Raw genomic sequence first — 24,741 nt, forward strand, 5'->3', positions numbered from 1 at the left:
GCTTGCTGTGACCTAATTATTCCCTACAGCCCATGTGAGATCATGCAAACGAGATAGAACTGTAGAGGGCAGAGCCCTTCCAACTTCACACAGCGCAATAAACATTCATATTAACAGTTAGCATCGAGTATTGGCCAAAAGCAAAGGTCATACCGTAATTAAAGTTGTCTTCTTATTTTTGCGTGCTGTGACGTAAATATTCCATACTGCCCTTGGGAGATCACACACAGAAGAATGAATCATAGGGAGCAAACCACTACCAACTTCCCGCAGTACAGTAAATAACTTTCCAGCCAAGATTCAGATTAACAGTTATCATAATTTCATACAAGTGCATTAAGGCATTGAAGTTATTTGAACCTGAGAACTTTCAGGGTTCCTCTTTAATATGCATTTCCTCTTCAAATCCCGATTGGTCGGAGTTCAGAACAAGTTCCTTACTAAACGATCGGATAAGGCTGTTTTTCTCATCTACAAACTTTCAGACCGATTCCGTAGTTTTCTGTGTATTCAAGTTGACGCTTTGTTTGAAATTTCGTCATCTTACGGTTTCCAATTCTGTAGCGCTGTTTGAAGTTATGCACCACCCATTGCTTCACTTGAAATCACTGTAATCTATGTCGCGCGCAGTCTGATGTGCATGAAGTAGTAGGTCATTATCATGCACACCTTGTAAATTGTATCGAGCATCCTTGAAACGCGCAAAGACTACTTTCTGTACGGAGAGCATCTTGTCCTGCCTTAAATATCCGTAGTTTTCCTTATGCAATACACAGTTATATTGCTGTGTCGTTATTCGAAGTCTGTTTATAATTTTTTTCACTATGCAGCGGTTGATCTTCCATGCACGTAATTACACTACTAGCCATTAAAATTGCTACACTACGAAGACGACGTGCTACAGACGCGAAATTTAACCGACAGGAAGAAGATGCTGTGACATACAAATGATTAGCTTTTCAGATTATTCACACAAGGTTGGCGCCGGTGGCGACACCTACAACGTGCTGACATGAGGAAAGTTTCCAACCGATTTCTCATACACAAACAGCAGATGACCGGCGTTGCCTGGTGAAACGTTGTGATGCCTCGCGTCAGGAGGAGAAATGCGTACCATCACGTTTCCGACTTTGATAAAGGTCAGATTGTAGCCTATCGCGATTGCGGTTTATCGTATCGCGACATTGCTGCTCGCGTTGGTCGAGATCCAATGACTGTTAGCAGAATATGGAATCGGTGGGTTCAGGAGGGTAATACGGAACGCCGTGCTGGATCCCAACGGCCTCGTATCACTAGCAGTCGAGATGACAGGCATCCTATCCGCATGGCTGTAACGGATCGTGCAGCCACGTGTCGATCCCTGAGTCAACACATGGGGACATTTGCAAGACAACAACCATCTGCACGAACAGTTCGACGATGTTTGCAGCAGCATGGCCTATCAGCTCGGAGACCATGGCTGCGGCTACCCTTGATGCTGCATCACAGACAGGAGCGCCTCTGATGCTGTAATCAACGACGAACCTGGGTGCACGAATGGCAAAACGTCATTTTTTCGGATGAATCCAGGTTCTGTTTACAGCATCATGATGGTCGCATCCATGTTTGGCGACATCGCGGTGAACGCACATTGGAGGCGTGTATTCGTCATCGCCATACTGGCGTTATCACCCGGCGTGATGGTATGAGGTGCCATTGGTTACACGTCTCGGTCACCTCTTGTTAGAACTGACGGCACTTTGAACATTGGACGTTACATTTCAGATGTGTTACGACCCGTGGCTCTACCCTATATTCGATCCCTGCGAAACCCTACATTTCTGCAGTATAATGCACGACCGCATGTTGCATGTCCTGTACGGGCCTTTCTGGATACAGAAAATGTTCGACTGCTGCCCTGGCCTGCATATTCTCCAGATCTCTCACCAACTGAAAACGTCTGGTCAATGGTGGCCGAGCAAGTGGTTCGTCACAATACGCCAATCACTACTCTTGATGAACTGTGGTATCGTGTTGAAGCTGCATGGGCAGCTGTACCTGTACACGCCATCCAAGCTCTGTTTGACTCAATGCCCAGACGTATCAAGGCCGTTATTACGTCCAGAGGTGATTGTTCTGGGTAGTGATTTCTCAGGATCTATGCACCCAAATTGCGTGAAAATGTAATCACATGTCAGTTCTAGTATAATATATTTGTCCAATGAATACCCGTTTATCATCTGCATTTCTTCTTGGTGTAGCAATATTAATGGCCAGTAGTGTATGTTTAGTACCCGCTCCTTGGACTATGACTGTCCTTGGTGATGAACATGGCACGACACCTGTTTCAGTATCACTTTCACTTTTTAAGCACGTATCATCATCATTGTACTCCTCATGTACGTTATCTGCACAGTTGTGATTGTACGACACCATTACACTGACTCATCTTGTAGAAACGCTAATAGTTCATCTGCCACTTCTTCCTCACTCTGAAAAATTCCTTGTGTTCCGTTACGAGGAAGTGTCAACTTCGGCAACTGTTGTTGTAGATATAATGCAGTGTTTGCTTTGCTTATCGTTCCCATTGCTCTAAAAAATGGCTCTGGGCACTATGGGACTTAACTTCTGAGGTCATCAGTCCCCTAGAACTTAGAACTACGTAAACCTAACTAACCTAAGGACATCACACACATCCATGCCCGAGGCAGAATTCGAACCTGCGACCGTTGCGGTCGCTCGGTTCCAGACTGAAGCGCCTTGAACCGCTCGGCCACACTGGCCGGCTCCCATTGCTCTGTTTTGTATCAACAACTCTAGTACCGAATCACTTTTGTGGGTTATTCATCGACTGAACAGTTCAGCTTTGCTCCGGAGCCTCATGCTGCGCTCGCTATTGGATACTTTCAGTCCCGCCAACTGTTACCACCACCACCACCACCACCACCACCATCATCATCATCATCATCATCATCATTTTCATTTAAGACTGATTATGACTTTCAGCGTTCAGTCTGGAGCATAGTCCCCCTTATAAAATTCTTCCATGATCCCCTGTTCAGTGCTAACATTGGTGCCTCATCTGATGTTAAGCCTATTACTTCAAAATCATTTTTAACCGAATCCAGGTACCTTCTCCTTGGGCTACCCCGACTCCTCCTACCCTCTAGTACTGAACACATGAGTCTCTTGGCTAACCTTGCTTTTCCCATGCGTGTAACATGAGCTCACCATCTAAGCCTGTTCGCCCTGACTGCTACATCTATAGAGTTCATTCCCAATTTTTTTCTGATTTTCTCATTGTGGACACCCTCCTGCCATTGTTCCCATCTACTAGTACCTGCAATCATCCTAACTACTTTCATATCTGTAACCTCAACCTTATTGATAAGGTAACCTGAATCCACCCAGCTTTCGCTCTCATACAACAAAGTTGGTCGAAAGATTGAACGATGCACAGATAATTTAGTCTTGGTACTGACTTCCTTCTCGGAGAAGAGAGTAGATCGTAGCTGAGCGCTCACTGTATAAGCTTTGCTACACCTCGCTTCCAGTTCTTTCACTATGTTACCACCCTGTGAGAATATGCATCCTAACTACTTGAAACCGTCCACCTGTTCTAACTTTGTTCCTCCTATTTGGCACTCAATCCGTTTATGTCTCTTTCCCACTGACATTACTTTCGTTTTGGAGATGCTAATCTTCATACCATAGACCTTACGTTTCTGATCTAGCTCTGAAATATTACTTTGCAAACTTTCAATCGAATCTGCCATCACAACTAAGTCATCCTCATATGCGAGACTGCTTATTTTGTATTCACATATCTTAATCTCACCCAGCCAGTCTATTGTTTTCAACATATGATCCATAAATAATATGAACAACAGTGGAGACAGGTTGCAGCCTTGTCTTACCCCTGAAACTACTCTGCACCATGAACTCAATTTACCGTCATCTCTAACTGCTGCCTGACTATCTATGTAAAGACCTTTAATTGATTGCAAAAGTTTGCCTCCTATTCCATAATCTCGTAGAACAGACAATAACTTCCTTCTAGGAACCCAGTCATATGCCTTTTCTAGATCTATACAGCATAGATACAATTCCCTGTTCCACTCGTAACGCTTCTCCATTATTTGCCGTAAGCTAAAGATCTGGTTCTGACAACCTCTAATAGGCCTAAACCCACACTGATTTTCATCCAATTTGTCCTCAACTAATACTCGCACTTTCCTTTCAACAATACCTGAGAAGATTTTGCCCACAACGCTGATTAAAAATATACCTCAGTAGTTGTTACAATCTTTTCTGTTTCCATGTTTAAAGATTGGTGTGATTACTGCTTTCGTCCAGTCTGATGGAACCTGTCCCGACTCCCACGCCATTTCAATTATCCTGTGCAGCCATTTAAGACCTGACATTCCACTGTATTTGATGAGTTCCGACTTAATTTCGTCCACCCCATCCGCTTTATTGCACTGCAATCTTTTGACCATTTTCTCCACTTTCTCAAATGTGATCCTATTTTCATCATTATTCCTCTCCCATTGTACATCGAAATCTGAAACATCACTGATCGTATTTTTACCTACATTGAGCAACTCTTCAAAATATTCCCTCCATCTGCCCAAGGCATCAACAGTATTCACCAGCAGTTTTCCTGATCTGTTCAAAATACTTGTCATTTCCTTTCCCTTTCCCTTTCGAAGACTGCTAATTACACTCCAGAATGATTTTCCAGCAGCTTGACCCAAAGTCTGCAACCTGTTTCCAAAGTATTCCCAACGTTTCTTCTTGGATGCTGCAATTATCTGTTTGGCTTTGTTTCTGTCTTCAACATAATTGTTACCATTAGCAGCTAATATTGTGGTTGCGTGGCAGACAATATGTGGGGCGTAGAATGCCATGAAAATCATTTGCCTTTTTCGAACTCGCACTCGAGGAGTTCCTTGTGAGGTTACGCACTGCTGTGTTTTCCGCAGGCAGTGGCGTCTGCAACGGCGACAGCGGTGGCGGGCTGGTGTTCCAGACGGACGAGGGCGCCTGGTACCTGCAAGGCGTCGTCAGCATCAGCCCGCGGCGGCGCGGCACCTCGCTCTGCGACCCGCACTTCTACACCATCTTCACCAAGGTGAGGGCGGGAACAGCCGAGTCAGCTCGTCTCACTCAGAAAACATTTTGCAGGCATCCTTTTGTATGCACACTCAAACATCCCTCTCCTTTTAACATGTTATATTCACGCAGAAATCACATGAAAACATAAAAAAATTCTTTCGCTTAAGTTCTGACAAAGAAATTCGTTGTAAATTTCCATATACTCGTAGTCCTGACTGGCATAAATTAAAATTACGCTGGGGTACTGTAATAGCTTCGGGTTCTCTTATTTTTATTATTAAAATAGTGACATATGTTTAAAATGTGCCAACTTCACTAATTCTCCAATCTATCATTGCTAACAAAATATTCTCCATTGCCAATGCACAGGTTCACAGTTCAACCACTCACAACATATTTCTTCCAACAACTAGATGCACAGTGATAAACAAGAACAAAGACATCGCAAAAGTCGCAGTACATAAATTTTCCAAATTTTTGATTTTATGTAAAAAGATTTTAACACACAATTAGTCCTTTTACAACTACTGTAAATTATTACTCAGAACAAATTATAGAATGACATTAACAATTTTGAATGTGATTACAATTTCGAATTAAACAGGAAATGTGAAAAATAATTATGATTTCTGAAACCAGATCTTCTGTTAACTTCATTCTTTATTTCTGTCTATAAAACGTAAGATCATTTTGGTTAAGACATCAAAATTGTAGTAGATACAAAATTAAAAATTCGATATCATTTGATCTTTTTCTGAAGTAATTTGTATCGAATTCTCCAATACATGTCGAAATAAGAAAAGGTACACTGACCAGCTCGAAAGTGAACCCACAGACTGTGACATGTTACCGATTCGCATAAATTGTTCAAGTACACAAATTGCGTGTAATCGAACGTTTTGAAAATTTTCGGTCCAATGAAAGTATTTCTTTTTAACCATGAAAATCGCAATTTTTAGCTAATACGAAAGCTGTGTTTACGGAATATTTGATAGATGTAGAATAGTAGTTTGTCACTGGAGGAAACTTGATTCGGCGACTTACGGAGTTCAGAGAATTTCTGGCGCTGGCCGCTTTCTGCGGCGACGGAGGTACTAGAGAGACAAGTCCTCCGCCACATCATAAAAAAAGGCTCTCTTCTCCCAGTGAAACCGTAAGCTTTATCGCTCAGTTCAGCATCAGCTTTTACTCGGCACTTACTATTAATTTTATACTGACTTAAAGGGTGTTAAATTATTTGTGACCATGTTTAACGTAACAGAACGTAAATTTTTATTTGAACGCTGCTAATTTATTATGGATCTCTCTCCAAAGCGGCATTTTTATATCACGGCTTGATTTGTACTTATTTCGACACATTGTGAAGGGAAACACACTGTACAATCACTTCACTACTTACCTTGTAGTTTCATCTGTATCTCAGTAGAATGGTTCTTATCTTACCTCACGACAGTTCCGGTGTAAAAAAAAAAATATTTCTACGAAGATTTGCCGTTACCAGCTTTGAAGGAGTAATTTAGCTTAACTGTTTCTGAAAGTATTTTACTTCGGTACCTAATGAATTTACTTTAATAAAATTTGTTTGAATTTTCTTATTTGGAATCAAGATGGAAGTAGGCTTTGAGATTATGATATAGAACAATGGCTACCATCTAGAAATAGTTTGTAACGACGTTTTGACCTTCTCAATTTACAAAAAATCGGTGAAGACCATTGACAAAGAAATAAGGATCTAGCTGTTTAAATGTCAGTCAAGTAACTTATATCAGAATATTTGAAGTGCCTTAGTGAATGTCGCAGTGGTAGTGCTGCATTTGTAGATTTCAGTATGAGAAATGGTTGGGCTCTTAACGTCTCCATTAAGATGGAATTAATATATCGCTACCACGCCACTTACCATAGCAATTTTCTTGATGTACCAAAATTTCATCGTAGATTAACCTTGGATAATGTTGCTTTCCAAAAGTTGTAATTTCCAGAGACCATTTTAGTACAAAAATGTCGCTGCCATAGCTTATTCCACACCAACAACCACTGTTTTAGCACGTTTACCACTTAACATCGCCCGACATGACGCTACGATCACAAACCAGGCTTCCCCACCTGCAGCTCTACTGCAACTGTCTTCCACCTGCCTCTTTTCGATTCTGCCCGCACACCCTGTGTGCCAAAGTCATCCACACAGCCGGGGTTGACAACCGTGTTCTCTATTTACATTGGCAAATATTTTTACATTTTAAAGTATGTCGTGAATATTACAGTCTTTACATTCATAATAAAGTCATTATTTTGCTCTTAGTTTAATAAAGAAATATTCCCTTGTGCTTCTTATAACTGTTGGGCACATGCTTTTACCATCTCGATACAATTGATACCTGACATATTGATTTTGAAAGTGTTTGCTTTAAAAAGTTTTACAAATCTTATCAAAGTTACGTTGCATCGTTACATATGCCGCAAATTTCTCTGAATTGTCGTGTAAGGATCACTTCAAGGAAATGTATCTTCATAAAATATAGCTCTCATTGAATTAATAATCTTTGTCATATCTCCCAACAAGATGATCTACTACTCACATATGTAATGAAGAAAATTGTTAACCAATAGCTTTTCCACAGTAGTGCCTCTGTTTATCATTACATAGGGTAGCATTTTGTAAAAAACATTTCGTTTACTGAGAAACGTCCATCACCAACTATCAGTTTCAGAATTCTACTAAGGTATTAGGTGTATGTTCTTTTTACCTGCATCTACACACGTCATTCACAGATAAGGAAATAAACGTTCCCAAATACAAATTTTCAGATTAAGAGAAGACAATTCACCCTAGAGTATCTCTTGCTCACACTTCACTTTTACTATATACATTTACCGTTTTAGTGAATTTAATGAATTTTTCCTCACTTTGTCTGGTGTTTCCTTTCCTCACAATTTTGTGAGTATCATCTTAACTCATTTTCCCATTTTCATCCCAAGGCTCTTTTTTTTCTTTTTCTACCCTTTTTTCTCAAAAGCACAGTATTTGAACACTTACATTGTATGAGATATTAGGTTTTTCTGAAACTTGATAAACATATGACACCTCGGTAAACATACAAATTTATTTTCATGTCACAAAATTAATAAATTTACTATTTTTGTACACAATTTAAAACAAAGCTCTTTTATCTCAGATGTTTTTTTACATCTGTAAATTATTATTTTGAACTCTTGGTTCATATTGTTTCCATCGACTATGTTCCTCAAATCTAGTCTTTTACCAGATATTGGATATTTCAAAAAATAAGCATTAGCATGAGGAATATGTAAAACGTTGTAAGGTCCATTTGTAAATGAATTTATATTTGCTAGTCTTGTGACCAGTTTCACTGTATTTCTCGTGAATTTTCATGAGCACCGTATTACCTGTATTGAACTTTGGACATTACGGATTCTCATTATGCCTATGAATCTTATCTTCACCTTGCTTTTTCTTGTTGTTTTGAAGTAGTTGCTTTTTTTCTTGTTATCGTAATTTCATTACATGGAGGGAAACCTAGTAAGTCTTCTGGCAGACTGTTTGATTTCTCTTTGCTCAACATCTCTTCTGGAGTGATACCTGTACTTTCATGGTTTAGCTTGTTCATTATTTGTTGAAACTATGTTGCATGCTTGCCCCATGATATATGGTTCTCATGACAGTAAGTCGACATAATCGCCCACATCTCGCATATAGTGTACCTTTCTTCCTGATTTCTTGACGTGTGGTAGGCAGATATGTGTATAGCCTGCACTTGGTTGTTTGCCATACCATCTCTTCGTAGCTTTGAGCAGATTTGTCCACCATATCTGATAATACACTTTTCAGTTTACCTATTCTTACAAAATAGTCTATGGGCATTTTGTTAAATTCTGCTCTAGCAGTTGCTTTTCTTAATGGATATAGCTTTATAAATTTAGAAGAAACCTCCACAGCTACCAAAGTGTACGAAACGTTATCTGATGTTTTTGGTACTGGGCCGAAAATATCCAAAGCACTGTATCCAGGTCATTATTTGGTTTAATAGTCTGCATTGGACCTTTATTGGTTGCATTCATTTCTTTAGATTTTTGTCAGATATCGCAGGAGTTAATTTCAGGGTGGCTCTGAGCACTATGGGACTTAACTGCTGTGGTCATCAGTCCCCTAGAACTTAGAACTACTTAAACCTAACTAACTTAAGGACATCACACACGTCCATGTCCGAGGGGTAGGATTCGAACCTGCGACCGTAGCGGTCACGCGGTTCCAGACTGAAGCGCCTAGACCCGCACGGCCACTCCGGCCAGCCATTTAATTTCTAACAGATTATTAAAAGTGATTAACTCTTATAACTTTTCTGCACACTTTTTGGCTCTGCAGTAGTCATATGCCAAATGAAAATAGTCTACAACTTCATTCACGAACTGTGAAGGCCAACGTACCCTTCACATTCCTGGGTAACCTGTTTTTTATAGGTACAATACTCGCTTGTATATCTTGTAAGACACTCTAGTATTTACTGCACTGGAATCGTCAAATTTGACTTTCACTTACTTTAAATCATCGTCTGGGTTCTGATGGTGTCTCATATCTTTGCAAATATCTTTTATTACATCATTGCATTCTAAGATTTTAAAGTAGCTTTCTGGAATGTACCATCATTTTCTTCCATCTTGTTTAGGATATCCACATTTTCGAGTAATCTGGATAAAGCGTCAATAACGTAGTTCTCTGTACCCGTAAGATACCTAATTTGTGTCATGTTGTTGACATCCTGACCATCTTATGAATCAGTTACGTAACAGCTGGAAATCTTTTAAAAAAGTCATTGCCTGATGATCAGTGTGTATTATGGTTTTGTTTCCCCATATGTAATTCTTAAATTTTGGAAACCACAAACAATGTCAAATGCTACCTTATCAGACACAATGTAATTTCGATCGAACTTACTGAGGATTTGATTGGCAAATGCTACAGGTTCTTGTTCTAGCTTGCCATCTATTTTCTTTTCCTGAAAAAGGGACAATTATAATCTATAATCCAATCTGTCTGTTCCTATGTGAAAAAGTTCCCTTAAATTTCGGTGTCACAATTTAAATCTCTAACCAAACTCTTTCAAAATGGTGAATGCTATTTCACACTCGTTTGTCCAAATCAATGTACAGTTCTTTTTAAGTAATTGATTCATATTTGAATCATTGAATGCTTGGTCATTTACATATTTATGGCGGAATGAACACATTCCTAGAAAAGCTTTTAATTCTATTCTTTACCTTAGTCTTGAACAATCACGGATAGCCTTCACTTTATTAGGATCCTTTCCAGTAGAGTTCACAGTGACAACGTGCCCTTGGAAATCTATTCGTTTCCTCACAAAATTACAATCCTTCAGGTTCAACATCATGCCCCGTTTTATCAAAGCTTTAAACACCTTATCTAGTAGTAGTAAGTGTCCATACTAGGTTTTAGTGGCAATCATTAGATCTTTAACATATACTGGTATTTGTGAATTTAACTCATTGCCCACTACATTATCTAGTGCACTAATAAACACTGAAACAAAATTGTTGAACACAAGGGGTACAACTTTGTGATGGCAGCAGTTGCCAACAAAAAGAAACACCGTGTACTTCCTCGTTTCTTTGTCTAAGGGTATCTGTCAATACCCAGCTGTCAAATCAAGACTGGTCATGTAACCTATATCATAAAACGTCTGTAGTAATTCTTCATGATCTTCAGGACGATCTGTCTCCCGTTATACTATTTTTTTAGTGTACTTGTGTCAATAACTGTTCTTACACTACTATCTTCTTTATTCACCGCACTATAGAGTTATTATACTAACTATTGCTGTGTTCTATTATTCCCCACTCGAGAATTCTACCTATTTCTTATTGGACTTAAGCGTCCTTTGATATTGGAATAGCGTAAGGTTGTTCGAAAAAAGGTTTGTGTTCTACTACATTCAAATCATGTTCGTAATCTACTATCCTTCTCGGTGTATTTGAAAATACCTTTCATGATTCGTTAGAAATCTGAATAATTCCTCTTTTTGTTCTGCTGGTATTCCATCAGCTGACTCTAATATCATCCTAAAATCAATTTCTTTGCAGTTATTTTCGAACACACGCCAAACATGAAAATTCTCAAAAATCTATCCGAGCCCATCAATGACACCTAAGTGATTTATTTGCACTCTAGCTAATTGACTTTCCTTCAATGTATTGGAAGCTTCAAAAGGAACTCGTAAAGATTTTCTCTCTGCCTGATAGGTAATCACTTCCTGTCCACAATCAGTTAAAATTCGCTGTTTGATTAGCCAGTCAATACCAAAAATAATTTCTGTACTCAAGTCATTTACATCTAAGAAAGTATGAGTAAAGGAATGTCTTCCTATCTTAAAATCAAATACTTTACCAGTGCCTCCTACCACTTTAAATCCTTGCACAGGCATGGATTTCATGCCTGTTTGCTTTTTGATCATTTCAGAAAGTACACTGGAAATGCCACTGACCTGTGCCCTGGTGTCTAACAACACATACAAATCTTGTCTGTAAATCTCAAGTGGTATGATTGTTTGGGTTCTTGTGTCCTATTGTCTGTTCCTTTCACTTTCCCATAACAAAACCTTTTCGATAGCCAAGTCTTGCCAAGATATCTGTCTTATGCTTATTTCTTGTTGTTTGTCTGGAGTTTTTCTCCTCCTCTTCTTTTCTATGTTTTTGGTTACTTTTTTCCCTTGATACATATCATCTTCCCCTTCTTCACTGTCTCCATGTAGTATTAATTTAGTATCACAAGGCGTTTCAGCAACTTCATTGGCGGCTTTTTTCATTAACGCTTTCTTTCTCATTTCTTGTGGAGGAAAGCTAAACTCGTCATTGCTACTACTTTCTGCTGCATCGATTTCTTGAGGAAAAACTGTGCTATCTTCCTTGGGTCGACATACTGCTAGAAATCTGCAGTTGACCAGTATATCTCTTTATTGTCTTCATTTTCTTCTAACAAGTTCACATTGGAATCATGTAAGTAATTTTCTTCTTCCTGCCACATTGACAATAAATCCTCCCCGATTTTCCACAATTTCGGTAAAAGTACTATCAGCTTCCTGTTCTTTTACTTCATCGGATATGAATCACATGATCTCCTTACCATCTTGAGAATACTTGCGTCATGATGAACATCTGCCTCTACTGAATATACATTAAAATCGAAATGAGTTCCTACTAATTTTATTCTAGGATCCCATTCATTTTCCTCTTCAAAAGTTACCTTCTTTTTGACTCTCTTCTCTAAACATTGGTCATTTTCAGAGAATGCGATTATCACACCAAAATCTATTAGCTCTTGCATATTTGTGCATGGCTTCTTTCTCTCCTTCCTCTCTAGCTTTGAGAGAAGAACCTCCTCCTATGCCCTACCTCTCATATTTTGCATGACATTCCCACTTTTCAGTCTGTTGTATATATGCCAAAGTTCCCCAAATCCAACAACGTCATCCGATATGTCTTCTGGGCTTACTGTAACCTTCCGTAAGAAAAATGCCCCTCCTTCGGTACTTCCGGAACTTCTCCATAATCCACGATCTCTATCTCTCTTCCTCTCTCTACCCCCTGTTCCGTTTGATGAGCTTCAATTCCACTTTCCTCCCTAGTGATTGCTTCTCCTTTATCATGCTTCTGTATCCAGACCTTTTCCATTTTATTGTCTCGCTTGCGAAAGGAGTTTCCAAATGGACAACGCTTTACCTCTCTGCGCCTATCTTCGTGCGTATATATTTTTGCCGTCGCCCTCTCTTGGGCCAAATACAACACTACGCACCCGGGAGACCTGAAATCTGTATGGACGTTAGTTTTCTCTTCTCAATTCCCCCTACGTTTGTTGGAGTTGCCTCTACCATGGTTTCCAAAACCGCCTCTACCACTCTTCTCATCATACTTATTTGGTACCCATTTTGGCCACCTCTTTCAGGCACATTTTGGTTCCTGAAATTTCTTTGGTTGCGTGTTTCACTACACTGATCTTCGTCTTTGACCTTCTCTAACATATCGTCGATCATCTTGTGACTGCTACCGATGTATCGTTTTGAACAATCAGACAATTTATGCATAATTACCATACTAGCTCGGACTCTGAACGCCTGTCTTTCAGATATTCCAACCTCTCATCAGAATTCACAGTAACTCTTTACTGTATCCCTGATTCTCTGACTTTTCGCGACGACGAACTCTCGTCACAACTTATCCCGGTTTTGGATAGATCAGTACTATGCTAAAAATTCCTCTTTGAACTCAGAGAACGTCATATTTGTCGTGTCTAAGTTCAACCTTCAAGTCTTAGCACTACCTGTCATATAATCAATCGCTAAATTCATCTTTTCCTGTGCTCTCATTTCCTTTGGTAGCACTTGTCTGCAATTCTTTATAAAATCCACAGCTGCCAGCTTCCTGATTTGGCTTGAGGATCGTATTTCTCCTCCTTACTCAAAAACTCCATTTTATGCACCACCAAAGGAGTACAACTCGCTTTGTTTTTCTGTTGTATGTGTAGTGATTCCACTTCACTACGCCGTTGTGTAGTGACATCTGTTACATCACCAACACTGCTTTGTACTTACAAAAAATTGCTTTGTACTTTCGTCAAATTATCTTTGAGAGCCATGACATCAGCTTTCTTTTCTCCAGGAATTTCAGTCTTTATTAATGGAAGGAGTGCCTGTAATTTATTCTCTACCATCGGTTCTAGACCCTTTTCCATTCTTTGTAATTTGGTATTAAACATTTCGTTAATACCTACTTCTTCGCTTTCTACTTCTGTTAATTCACTTTTTACTGAAAGAATGGATATACTAAATTCAGTAATCCTTTGACCCTGTAAATTCAGTATGGCCAAATTTGCATCTATCTTTCTCGTTAAGTTGGCATCTGGATCAGAGATATTCTTATCTAGATTAGAGATATATGTCTCCAGCTCTTGGGTCTGTTTTCATTTGAGTTGCCAAATTCTGGCTATCAGTTTTAATATCTGTTTGTAGCAAGCCTACGGTTCATTGTGGTCACGCCAGGTTTTTCAAGATTTCCATGATTTCGGAAGTAGAAAGTTCCCGTCCTACTTCCACAGTTCGATTTTGTTCAGCTTCTTGCTGATTGAAAGTTGTTGTCTCATTCTCGAATTTGATCACCATTGATGTGGATTCACTAGATGATCATGTAATCTCGAGCACACGGTCACTTCCTACTGGTGTAGCCAAATGTTGGCTAACATATCCACTATACTTGCTCACGCCAACGCCATCAGCAATCGCATCGTTTTCGCTAGCGCTATTCAGCCCCATCTTGATTTTTTGGGCCCTGATAATTCTTAGGACTCGCCATTCTATCAAATTGTTGTTCATGCATCAATAATACCTTTATGCTACAAAATATGAACTGTCGTATGGTCCCAAACTGCTTTTGACCCGATACATTCCAAGTTATCGTCATCTGCTATTAACAAAATTGTGGTACTTTTCACGAACATGTGACCGATTCGCATAAATTATTAAAATACGCAAATTGCGTGTGATCAAACGTCTTGAGATTTTTCGTACTAGGGGAAGTATTTCTTTTTAACTACAAAAATCGCAATTTTTGCTTGATATGAAAGCTGTGTTTACTCTTGACATGTTAAACACATGCAGAATAATGATTTAGATCACTGGAGAAAACTCGATTCACCGACTTAAAGCGTTCCGAGAATTTCTGGCGCTGGTCACATTCTACGGCGACCGAGCTGCTAGCGGCCCGACTCCCGTGTTCTCCACCACATCAGCAGAAAACGGCTCCCTTCTACCCCCTTACTCTGCACTTCAAAACTGTTAATTTTATACTGATTTAAAGGATGTTTAATTTTTTGTGACCATGCTTAACCTAACAGAATATTTTAGGGCTGCTAATTTATTATGAACCTATCTCCAAAGCGATGTGGGCTTCAGGGCACGATTAGCACTTATTTCGACACACAGTGAAGGGAAACACACTTTACAATCGCTTCACTGGCTACTTTGTAATTTTATCGGCATCTTAGCATTGGGTTGTAGAGTGGTTCTCATCTTTCCATCTTTCCTTCCGACAGTCCCCCTATAAAAAAAATATTATTTCTACAAAGATTTGATCGTGAAGCAGCAATTTAACTTTAACATTTTTGCAATTACTTTACTTCGGTACCTAATGAATTTACTTTAATAAAATTTATTTGAATTTTCTTGTTTAGAATCGAGATGAATGCAAGCTGTGAGATTATGGCGTAGCACAATGGCTACCATCTTGAAATACGAGTGTTATTAAGAAATGAGAATTTTATAACTTGAAATAAGTGAAGTTAACCTCAAAAAATGCTCAACAAAAACTTAAGTAAAGTGACCTTCGTTTTCATATTTAATACTCTTATATGTCTGAAGCTGTTTCTACTGGCTTCACTAACTTTCACTGAAGTTATGACAATCTTATATTTTAATGATTCCCAAACGTTTTCTGACGACCTTTTCATCGTCTGAATTTACACAAGATCAGTTAAAACTATTGGCAAAGAAATGAGAATATAGTTTTTTGTAAATGCCAGTGAAACAACTTGGAACAACATTTTGAATACACAGTTGCTATTCAGAAAATGAACACATGAAAAACTGACTGTAATATTCATTTACGATCCTATCCACTTAGATTTAATAAAAAGCTTAGCGAAGGTCGCAGTGGTACTGATGTAGTTGCAGATTGCAGTAGGAGCAACTACTGGGTTCTTCACGTGCCCAGTAAGATGGAATTGATCTATCGCTTCCACGCCGCTTACCACAGCCATTTTCCTGATGTACTAAAATTCCATTATAGATTAACCTTGGATAATCTTGCTTTCCAAGAATCGTAATTTCCAGAGACCACTTTAGTACAAAAATGCCGCTGCCATAGCTTATTTCACACCAACAACCACCGTTTTAGCACTTTTACCACTTAAAATCGCCCGACATGACGCTACAATCACAAACCAGGCTTCTTCACCGGAGCTCTACTGGAACTGTCTTCCATCGCCCTCTTTTCGATTCTGCCCGCGCACCCTGTGTGCCAAAGTCACGCACGCAGCTTGGGGTTGACAACAGATAGTGGATCCTCTTGCTCTCTATTTACATTGGCAAATACTTTTGCATTTTTAAATTAAGTGATGAATATCACTGTCGTTGTTTTACTCTTAGTTTAATAAGGTATTCCTTTATGCTTCTTAAAACTGTAATTTACACCTGATGTATCGATTTTCAAAGTGTTTGCTAAAAAAAATTACAAATCTTTTATCAAATTTCGTTTCTACCGTTAAAAGTTCCAGCTCAACACATAGGCCAATATTTGTTTCATCTTTATCTACATCTACAGACAAATTTCCACAAGCCACTACATGGAGTAGGGCAGAGAGTACGACGTACTAGTAGTAATCATTTCCTTTCCTATTCCACTCGCAAACTGAGTGAGAGAAAAATGACTGTCTAAAAACCTACATATGAGCCACAATTTCTTTTATCTTGTCTTCACAATGTTTACACGAAGTTTATGTTGCCAGGAGTACAACCGTTCTGCAGTCAGTAAAGATGCTTGTTCCCTAACCTTTCTCAACAGTATATGGTGAAAAGAGTGACGACTTACCTCCAGGTACCGGTATTCTCAATTGAGTTCACGAAACATCTCCATAACAAGTGTGTTGATGGAACCTGCTAGTAATGGATATACACACATCAAAAAAAGTTTTGCATTACCTCGGTTCCAAGAGTTCCGGAACCCGTACAGAAAATGGGAATAGAGATCAACATAAACATCATTTCCGCTCTTTTTATTGCTCATGAAAACCACACATTGCATGTTGTATCACCATACAACGAGACCTTCAGAGGTGGTGGTCCAGATTGCTGTACACACCGGTACCTATAATACCCAGTAGCACATCCTCTTGCATTGATGCATGCCTGTATTCGTCGTTCCATACTATCCACAAGTTCATCAAGGCACTGTTGGAGATTGTCCCACTCCGCAACGGCGATTCGACGTAGATTCCTCAGAGTGGTTTCTGGGTAACGTCGTCCATAAAAAGCCCTTTTCAATCTATCCCAGCCATATTCGATAGGGTTCATGTCTGGAGAACATGCTGGGCGCTCTAGTCGAGCGATGTCGTTATCCTAAAGAAAGTCATTCAAAGATGTGCACGACGGGGGCGCGAATTGTCGTACATGAAGACGACTGTCTCACCAATATGCTGCCGATATGGTTTCACTATCGGCCGGAGGATGGCATTCACGTACCGTACAACCGTTACGGTGCCTTCCATGACCACCAGCGGCGTACGCCTGTCCCACATTATGCCACCCCAAAACACCAGGGAACCTCCACCTTGCTGCACTCGCTGGACAGTGTGTCTAAGGCGTTCAGCCTGACCGGATTGCCTCCAAACACGTCTCAGACGATTGTCTGGTTGAAGGCATATATGACACTCGTCGTTGAAGAGAACGTGATGCCAATCCTGGGTGGTCCATACGGCATGTTGTTAGATCCATTTGTACCGTGCTGCATGGTGTCGTGGTTGCAAAGATGGGCCTCGCCATGGACGTCGGGAGTGAAGTTGCCCATCATTCAGCCTATTGGGCACAGTTTGAGTTGCAATACGACGTCCTGTGGCTGCACGAAAAGCATTATTAAACATGGTGGCTTTGCTGTCAGGGTTCCTCCGAGCCATAATCCATAGGTAACGGTTATCCACTGCAATAGTAGCCCTTGGGCGGCCTGAGCGAGGCATATCATCGACAGTTCCTCTCTCTGTATTTCCTCTATGTCCGTACAACATCACTTTGGTTCACTCCGAGACACCTGGACACTTCCCTTGTTGAGAATCCTTCCTGGCACAAAGTAACAATGCGGACGCGATCGAACCGCGGTATTGACCGTCTAGGCATGGTTGAACTACAGACATCACGAGCCGTGTACGTTCTTCCTGGTGGAATGACTGGAACTGATCGGCTGTCGGACCCCCTCCGTCTAATATGCGCTGCTTACACATGGTTGTTTACATCTTTGGGCGGGTTTAGTGACATCTCTGAACAGTCAAAGGGACTGTGTGTGTGATACGATATCCACAGCCAACGTCTATCTCAGGAGTTCAGGGACCCCACGTGATGCAAACCTTTTTTTTATGTGTGTACTATCACGCTTCTGAATTACTTCGATGTCTTCCGACCTGGCGGGTATCCAAAACACTCGAGCAGCCCTTTCACGTAACAGCGCTTTTACATAACAGGAATGAGTGACTTCTTTACCATACTAATCATATTGTCACCCAGTTTTATTAATTCATCATCGCCTGTTTTGGTTCTCTCCATTTGTAACTGAAGAGAGACTATATAATTAATGTAGCTGAGGGTCAAACACGTGAAAAGATAAGTCCTGTCGTTGGATAACAAGAGATATAGAATTTAATTGATAAAGTGAGAAATACACTGAAGCGCCAAAAAAAAAAAACTGGTATAGGGATGCGTATTCAGATTCAGAGATACGTAAACTGCCAGAGTAGGCGCTGCGGTCTGCAGCACCTATATAAGACAAGAAGTGTCTGGCGCAGTTGTTAGGTCGGTTAGTACTGCTACAATGGCAGGTTATCATGATTCAAGTGAGTTTGAACGTGGTGAAACAGTCGCCGCATGAGCGATGGGACACACCATCTCCGAGGTAGCGATGAAGTGGAGATTTTCCCGTACGAGCACTTCGCGAGTGTACCACGAATATCAGGGATACAATCAAACATCAAATCCCCGACATCGCTGCTGACGCAAAAAGATGCTGCAAGAACGGGACTAACGACGATTGCAGAGAATCGTTCAACCTGATAGAAGTGCAACCCTTCCGCAAATTGCTGCAGATTTTAATGCCGGGCCATCTGTAAGTGTCAGTGTGCGAACCATTCAACGAAATGTCATCGGTATGGGCTTTCGGAGCCGAAGGCCCACTCGTGTACCCTTGATGACTACACGCCACACAGCCTTACGCCTCGCCTTGGCCCATCAACACCGGCATTGGACTTTTGATGACAGGAAACATGTTGCCTGTTCGGATGAGTCTCGTTTCAAATTGTATCGAGCGGATGGACGTGTATCGGTATGAAGACAACTTCATGAATCCATGTACCCTGCATGTCAGCAGGGAGCTGATAAAGGTGGTGGAGGCTCTGTAATGGTGTGGGGCGTGTGCAGTTGGAGTGATATGGGACCCCTGATACGTCTAGATGCGACTCTGACTGGTGACACGTACATAAGCATCATGTCTGATCACCTGCGTCCATTCATATCCATTGTGCATTCCGACAGAGTTGGACAATTCCAACAGGAATACTCTTCTGAGTTAAAACACTTCCGATGACCACCAAACCTCCCAGACATGAACGTTATTGAGCATATCTGGGATATCTCGCAACGTGCTGTTCAGAAGAGATTTCCAGCCCCTCGTACTCTTAAGGATTTATGGACAGCCCTGCAGGATTCATTGTGTCAGATCCCTCCAGCACTACTTCAGACAATAGTTGAGTCCGTGACACGTCGTGTTGCGGCACTTCTGCGCACTATTGGGGGCCCAGCATGATATCAGGCGGGTGTACCAGTTTCTTTGTCTGTTCAGTGTATAAAAATGAAGTAAATGGAGCAGGCGAAAGGAAATACTGTCACTTAAAAACTGGATTGAGAGAAAGTGCAAAAAGGCTAAGCAGGAATGGTTAGAAGACAGAAGGAAGATTCTAGAAGTATGAATGATTGTGGGAAATTTAGAAGCAGCCTACAGTAAAATTAAAGAAATCTTTAGAGAAAAGTGCAGCAGTTGTGTGAATATCAGTTGTTCAGATGGCAAACCAGTAGTAGGTAAATTTAAGGGACATCAGAATGGTGGAAAACACACACTAGTAAATGGCTTCACTGTGTGCTTCTGTTTATACAAAACTGGATATCATAGGTACAGTTCTGGTTAAATGTTTAATTTTAATTTTACTTTATTGCATGTCAGGCAAACTGCACACTACCCATGAAATTATATGGCTGTATATGTATTACATGGGTTACATATTGTAAGTGTTCTTTTTATTCTGTTGACCGTTATCAATAGTTGCTTTGCATCTTTTATGCTAATTACGTTTTTCTGATCCGTATGCAGTTGCTTGAAAATTGCTACACAGTCTAAACGTTATAATATATGAAGGGCGTTCAGTAAGTAATACAACATAATTTTTTCTCGCCTTTTTCCGTTGAAAAATGCGGAATTTGTTGTGGGACGTAGTGTAATAGTCCCTATAGTTCATGAAGCTCTGATAGGTGCCCCGCTAGGCGCTACATCGACTTCAAAATGGCATCTGTAACACAGTGCATTCCAAGCAGGGAGCTTAAGAAAACCAGATATTCATAGACGTTTGGAGAATGTCTACGACCTGGCACAAAACAAAAGCGCGGTAGGTCTTAGGACGAGGCATCTGTCATCATCGCAGCATGTTTGCTGCAAGCTGATCTATCGCGTGACTGCTTGCCACACACAGCTGTGACTCCTGCAATGTTAGAACGGGTTGACACACTCTTTCGAGGTGATGGACGGATCACAAACAAAGACATCGCTGCTCAACTGCACGTCTCTGTTGGTAATGCTGACACACTCGTCCACCAGTTAGGGTTCCTTGCTGCCTAGGAGGAGACTATAAAGGACAACGAAGGACCATCTGTGCGGAGTTGCTTGCACGTTACAAGGCTGATCGTGACAATTTTTTGTCGAACACCATCACAGGCGATGAAACATGCGTTCATCACCTCGAACCGGACGCCAATTAATGGAGTGGTGTCGTAGCATCTCTCCCTCCAAGAAAAGGTTCAAAGCCACACCCTCAGCCAATAAAGTCATGACAACCGTCTTCTACGACCTAAAGTTATTCTGTTTTATGCCCCCCCCCCCCCCCTCATGGTGTAACGGTCAACCCCGAAGTGTACTTTGCTACCCTCAGAAAACTGAAGAAACGACTTGAGCGTGTTATTTGTCACAAGAATGTAAACGAACTTCTCCTTCTCCGTGACAACACAAGGCCTCACATATAAGTCTGCTCACCCGAAAGGAGTTCACAATACTTCAATGGACTGTTTTTCCTCGTCCACCCTACAGCCTGGATATCTCGACTTTCGACTTCCATCTGTCTGGAAGAGATACACGGATGATGGGAACGTTATTGATGCAGCAAGAAACTGACTCCGACATTGGCCGGTTCAGTGGTACCATGCTGGCATACAGGCGTTCCCATAAAGGTGTCTTGTCCGCCCCCAGTAGCTGAGTGGTCAGCGCGACAGAGTGTCAATCCTAAGGGCCCGGGTTCGATTCCGCTCAGGGACTGGGTGTTGTATTGTCCTAATCGTCATCATTTCATCCCCATCGACGCGCAAGTCGCCGAAGTGGCGTCAGATCGAAAGACTTGCACCCGGCGAACGGTCTAACCGACGGGAGGCCCTAGTCACACGACAATATAAGGTGTCTTAAGACCGCCGCATTGAGAAGAGTTTGTTTAACAATGAGGTTTTGCAGACAAAAGAGTGGGGAATAATATGCAATGTTGGAATCTTGAATAACACCAAACTGCTTTCAGAAAAAAATGTTGCATTGCTTTTTCAATGGACACTCATAAAAATAAAAATGAACACAGTAACGAAAACCAATTTCTTTCATGAATTCCAGTTACTTTTACTCCCCTCTCTTCCCTGGGATTGTTAACCTTCGACCAAACATGTGTGGGTACTTACTACTATTACATAAATGAAAGTAATGTTAATTTGTAAACAGTGCAACTAAAAACGCTACTTTATGTCTGTATGTTGCAGGTTGGCATCCATTTGCGATGGCTGTACAACGTGATGAATACAATTTAACTCTTCAGCAGACACGAGGATAGCCTTGCCATTCTTGCAGATATTGCAACTGTGGGAAAAACTTCCAGCTTGAGAAGTGTTACAAATCAAACCTAATTTATACGTGAGGCATCCAGTGTAATTTACCTAAGAATTGGTTACTGAATTTTAAGTCTGTCTATTATGTGGACAACTGTTTTTTGACAATATGCCTGAACATGTTTGAGCACCTTTGTGCCATCATCAGTAAACACTGTTAGAGCTTTCAAACCAAATAATGACTAAAATTTTGTACTTATCTGATATGTAGCACTGAGTAAAATAAACTTGTAAGTTGGAATTGTGTATCAGTTTTTGCGTCTTTAACAAAAATCCGAACATTAGAGAAAAAATATTCCTTCACCTAAGATTGCTTAAATAAACTAGTGAGTGTACATGGACATCAGTTCTCCTGTTTTCAGTCTGCCGCAAATTCTCATAGAACCCAGGTCACTCCCGCATCAGACGAACAGAGATTTGTTAAGTCCCTAGTGACTTGTTAGGGAATATTTTTTATTCTTGTCGTGAATACTTTGTAGCTATTCATCTTGCCGTTGCTGGAAGCTCCTTTTGCTGCTTTTCCACGTGTACGAATTAAATTTGCGTTTTTAAACTCCGCGTTCTGCAAAACAAAACGTTTTTCCTTTTTTGTAGTTCACCCAAACGTTTTTCGACCCCTATGTGTCATCTTCACCTTGTTTTACTTCTGTATAATATTAATAAAACTTTCAGTTACTTTTCTGTTTTAAGCCTGCAAATTATAACACATGCATTTTAATTTTTTTGTGACTGATTACCTGAAACTTTTCAACTAAAAATTTGATCGTACTGATTGGTCTACTTTTATTTGTCCTATGGCTTCATGAAGTTAGATAGCAATCCAGTGCCATGTTGTGTTAAGAAATGAAGCGGATGGGGCTCTTTGTATTATATTTAAATGAAAAATGGAGCATCAGATACAATTTTTAACAAGCAGTATTGTTATTCTTATCGAAAAAATATGTATACCAGGGAAATTGTGCAGAATCTCGTACTTAGAAGAAGCATGGACGACGGTTTCACATCAGCAACAGCTACGTTAGCGTTCAGCTTGATACGAACAGAGATTTTGAATTTACTCTGTATTTTAATGAACGTATCTTTTTTTTTTTATTTTTGGTCATCAGTCTACTGACTGGTTTGATGCGGCCCGCCACGAATTCGTTTCCTGTGCTAACCTCTTCATCTCAGAGTAGCACTTGCAACCTACGTCCTCAATTATTTGCTTGACTTATTCCAATCTCTGTCTTCCTCTACAGTTTTTGCCCTCTACAACTCCCTCTAGTACCAGGGAAGTCATTCCCTCATGTCTTAGCAGATGTCCTATCATCCTGTCCCTTCTCCTTATCAGTGTTTTCCACATATTCCTTTCCTCTCCGATTCTGCATAGAACCTCCTCATTCCTTACCTTATCAGTCCACCTAATTTTCAACATTCGTCTATAACACCACATCTCAAATGCTTCGATTCTCTTCTGTTCCGGTTTTCCCACAGTCCATGTTTCACTACCATACAATGCTATACTCCAGACGTACATCCTCAGAAATTTCTTCCTCAAATTAAGGCCGGTATTTGATATTAGTAGACTTCTCTTGGCCAGAAATGCCTTCTTTGCCATAGCGAGTCTGCTTTTGATGTCCTCCTTGCTCCGTCCGTCATTGGTTATTTTACTGCCTAGGTAGCAGAATTCCTTAACTTCATTGACTTCGTGACCATCAATCCTGATGTTAAGTTTCTCGCTGTTCTCATTTCTACTACTTCTCATTACCTTCGTCTTTCTCCGATTTACTCTCAAACCATACTGTGTACTCATTAGACTGTTCATTCCGTTCAGCAGATCATTTAATTCTTCTTCACTTTCACTCGGGATAGCAATGTCATCAGCGAATCGTATCATTGATATCCTTTCACCTTGTATTTTAATTCCACTCCTGAACCTTTCTTTTATTTCCATCACTGCTTCCTCGATGTACAGATTGAAGAGTAGGGGCGAAAGGCTACAGCCTTGTCTTACACCCTTCTTAATACGAGCACTTCGTTCTTGATCGTCCACTCTTATTATTCCCTCTTGGTTGTTGTACATATTGTATATGACCCGTCTCTCCTTATAGCTTACCCCTACTTTTTTCAGAATCTCGAACAGCTTGCACCATTTTATATTGTCGAACGCTTTTTCCAAGTCGACAAATCCTATGAAAGTGTCTTGATTTTTCTTTAGCCTTGCTTCCATTATTAGCCGTAACGTCAGAATTGCCTCTCTCGTCCCTTTACTTTTCCTAAAGCCAAACTGATCTTCACCTAGCGCATTCTCAATTTTCTTTTCCATTCTTCTGTATATTATTCTTGTAAGCAGCTTCGATGCATGAGCTGTTAAGCTGATTGTGCGATAATTCTCGCACTTGTCAGCTCTTGCCGTCTTCGGAATTGTGTGGATGATGCTTTTCCGAAAGTCAGATGGTATGTCGCCAGACTCATATATTCTACACACCAACGTGAATAGTCGTTTTGTTGCCACTTCCCCCAATGATTTTAGAAATTCTGATGGAATGTTATCTATCCCTTCTGCCTTATTTGACCGTAAGTCCTCCAAAGCTCTTTTAAATTCCGATTCTAATACGTATCTTACGTATAACAAAAGAAACAA

At 40.5% G+C, this 24,741-nt stretch overlaps 1 protein-coding gene across 1 annotated transcript in view; it reads left to right on the forward strand.

Annotated features, from left to right (window-relative positions):
- Positions 1–22,066, forward strand: part of LOC126235365 (limulus clotting factor C-like) — a 57,943-nt gene extending 35,877 nt beyond the window's left edge. Inside the window, exons 5-6 of the mRNA XM_049944088.1 lie at positions 4,965–5,113; positions 21,993–22,066. Of these exons, the coding sequence (XP_049800045.1) occupies positions 4,965–5,113; positions 21,993–22,040 (197 nt within the window). The 3' untranslated portion in view covers positions 22,041–22,066. The remainder of the gene's footprint in view (positions 1–4,964; positions 5,114–21,992) is intronic.
- Positions 22,067–24,741: the final 2,675 nt, after the last annotated feature.

This window comes from Schistocerca nitens, chromosome 2 (genome assembly GCF_023898315.1).
Source record: "Schistocerca nitens isolate TAMUIC-IGC-003100 chromosome 2, iqSchNite1.1, whole genome shotgun sequence".
Lineage (NCBI taxonomy): Eukaryota > Metazoa > Arthropoda > Insecta > Orthoptera > Acrididae > Schistocerca > Schistocerca nitens.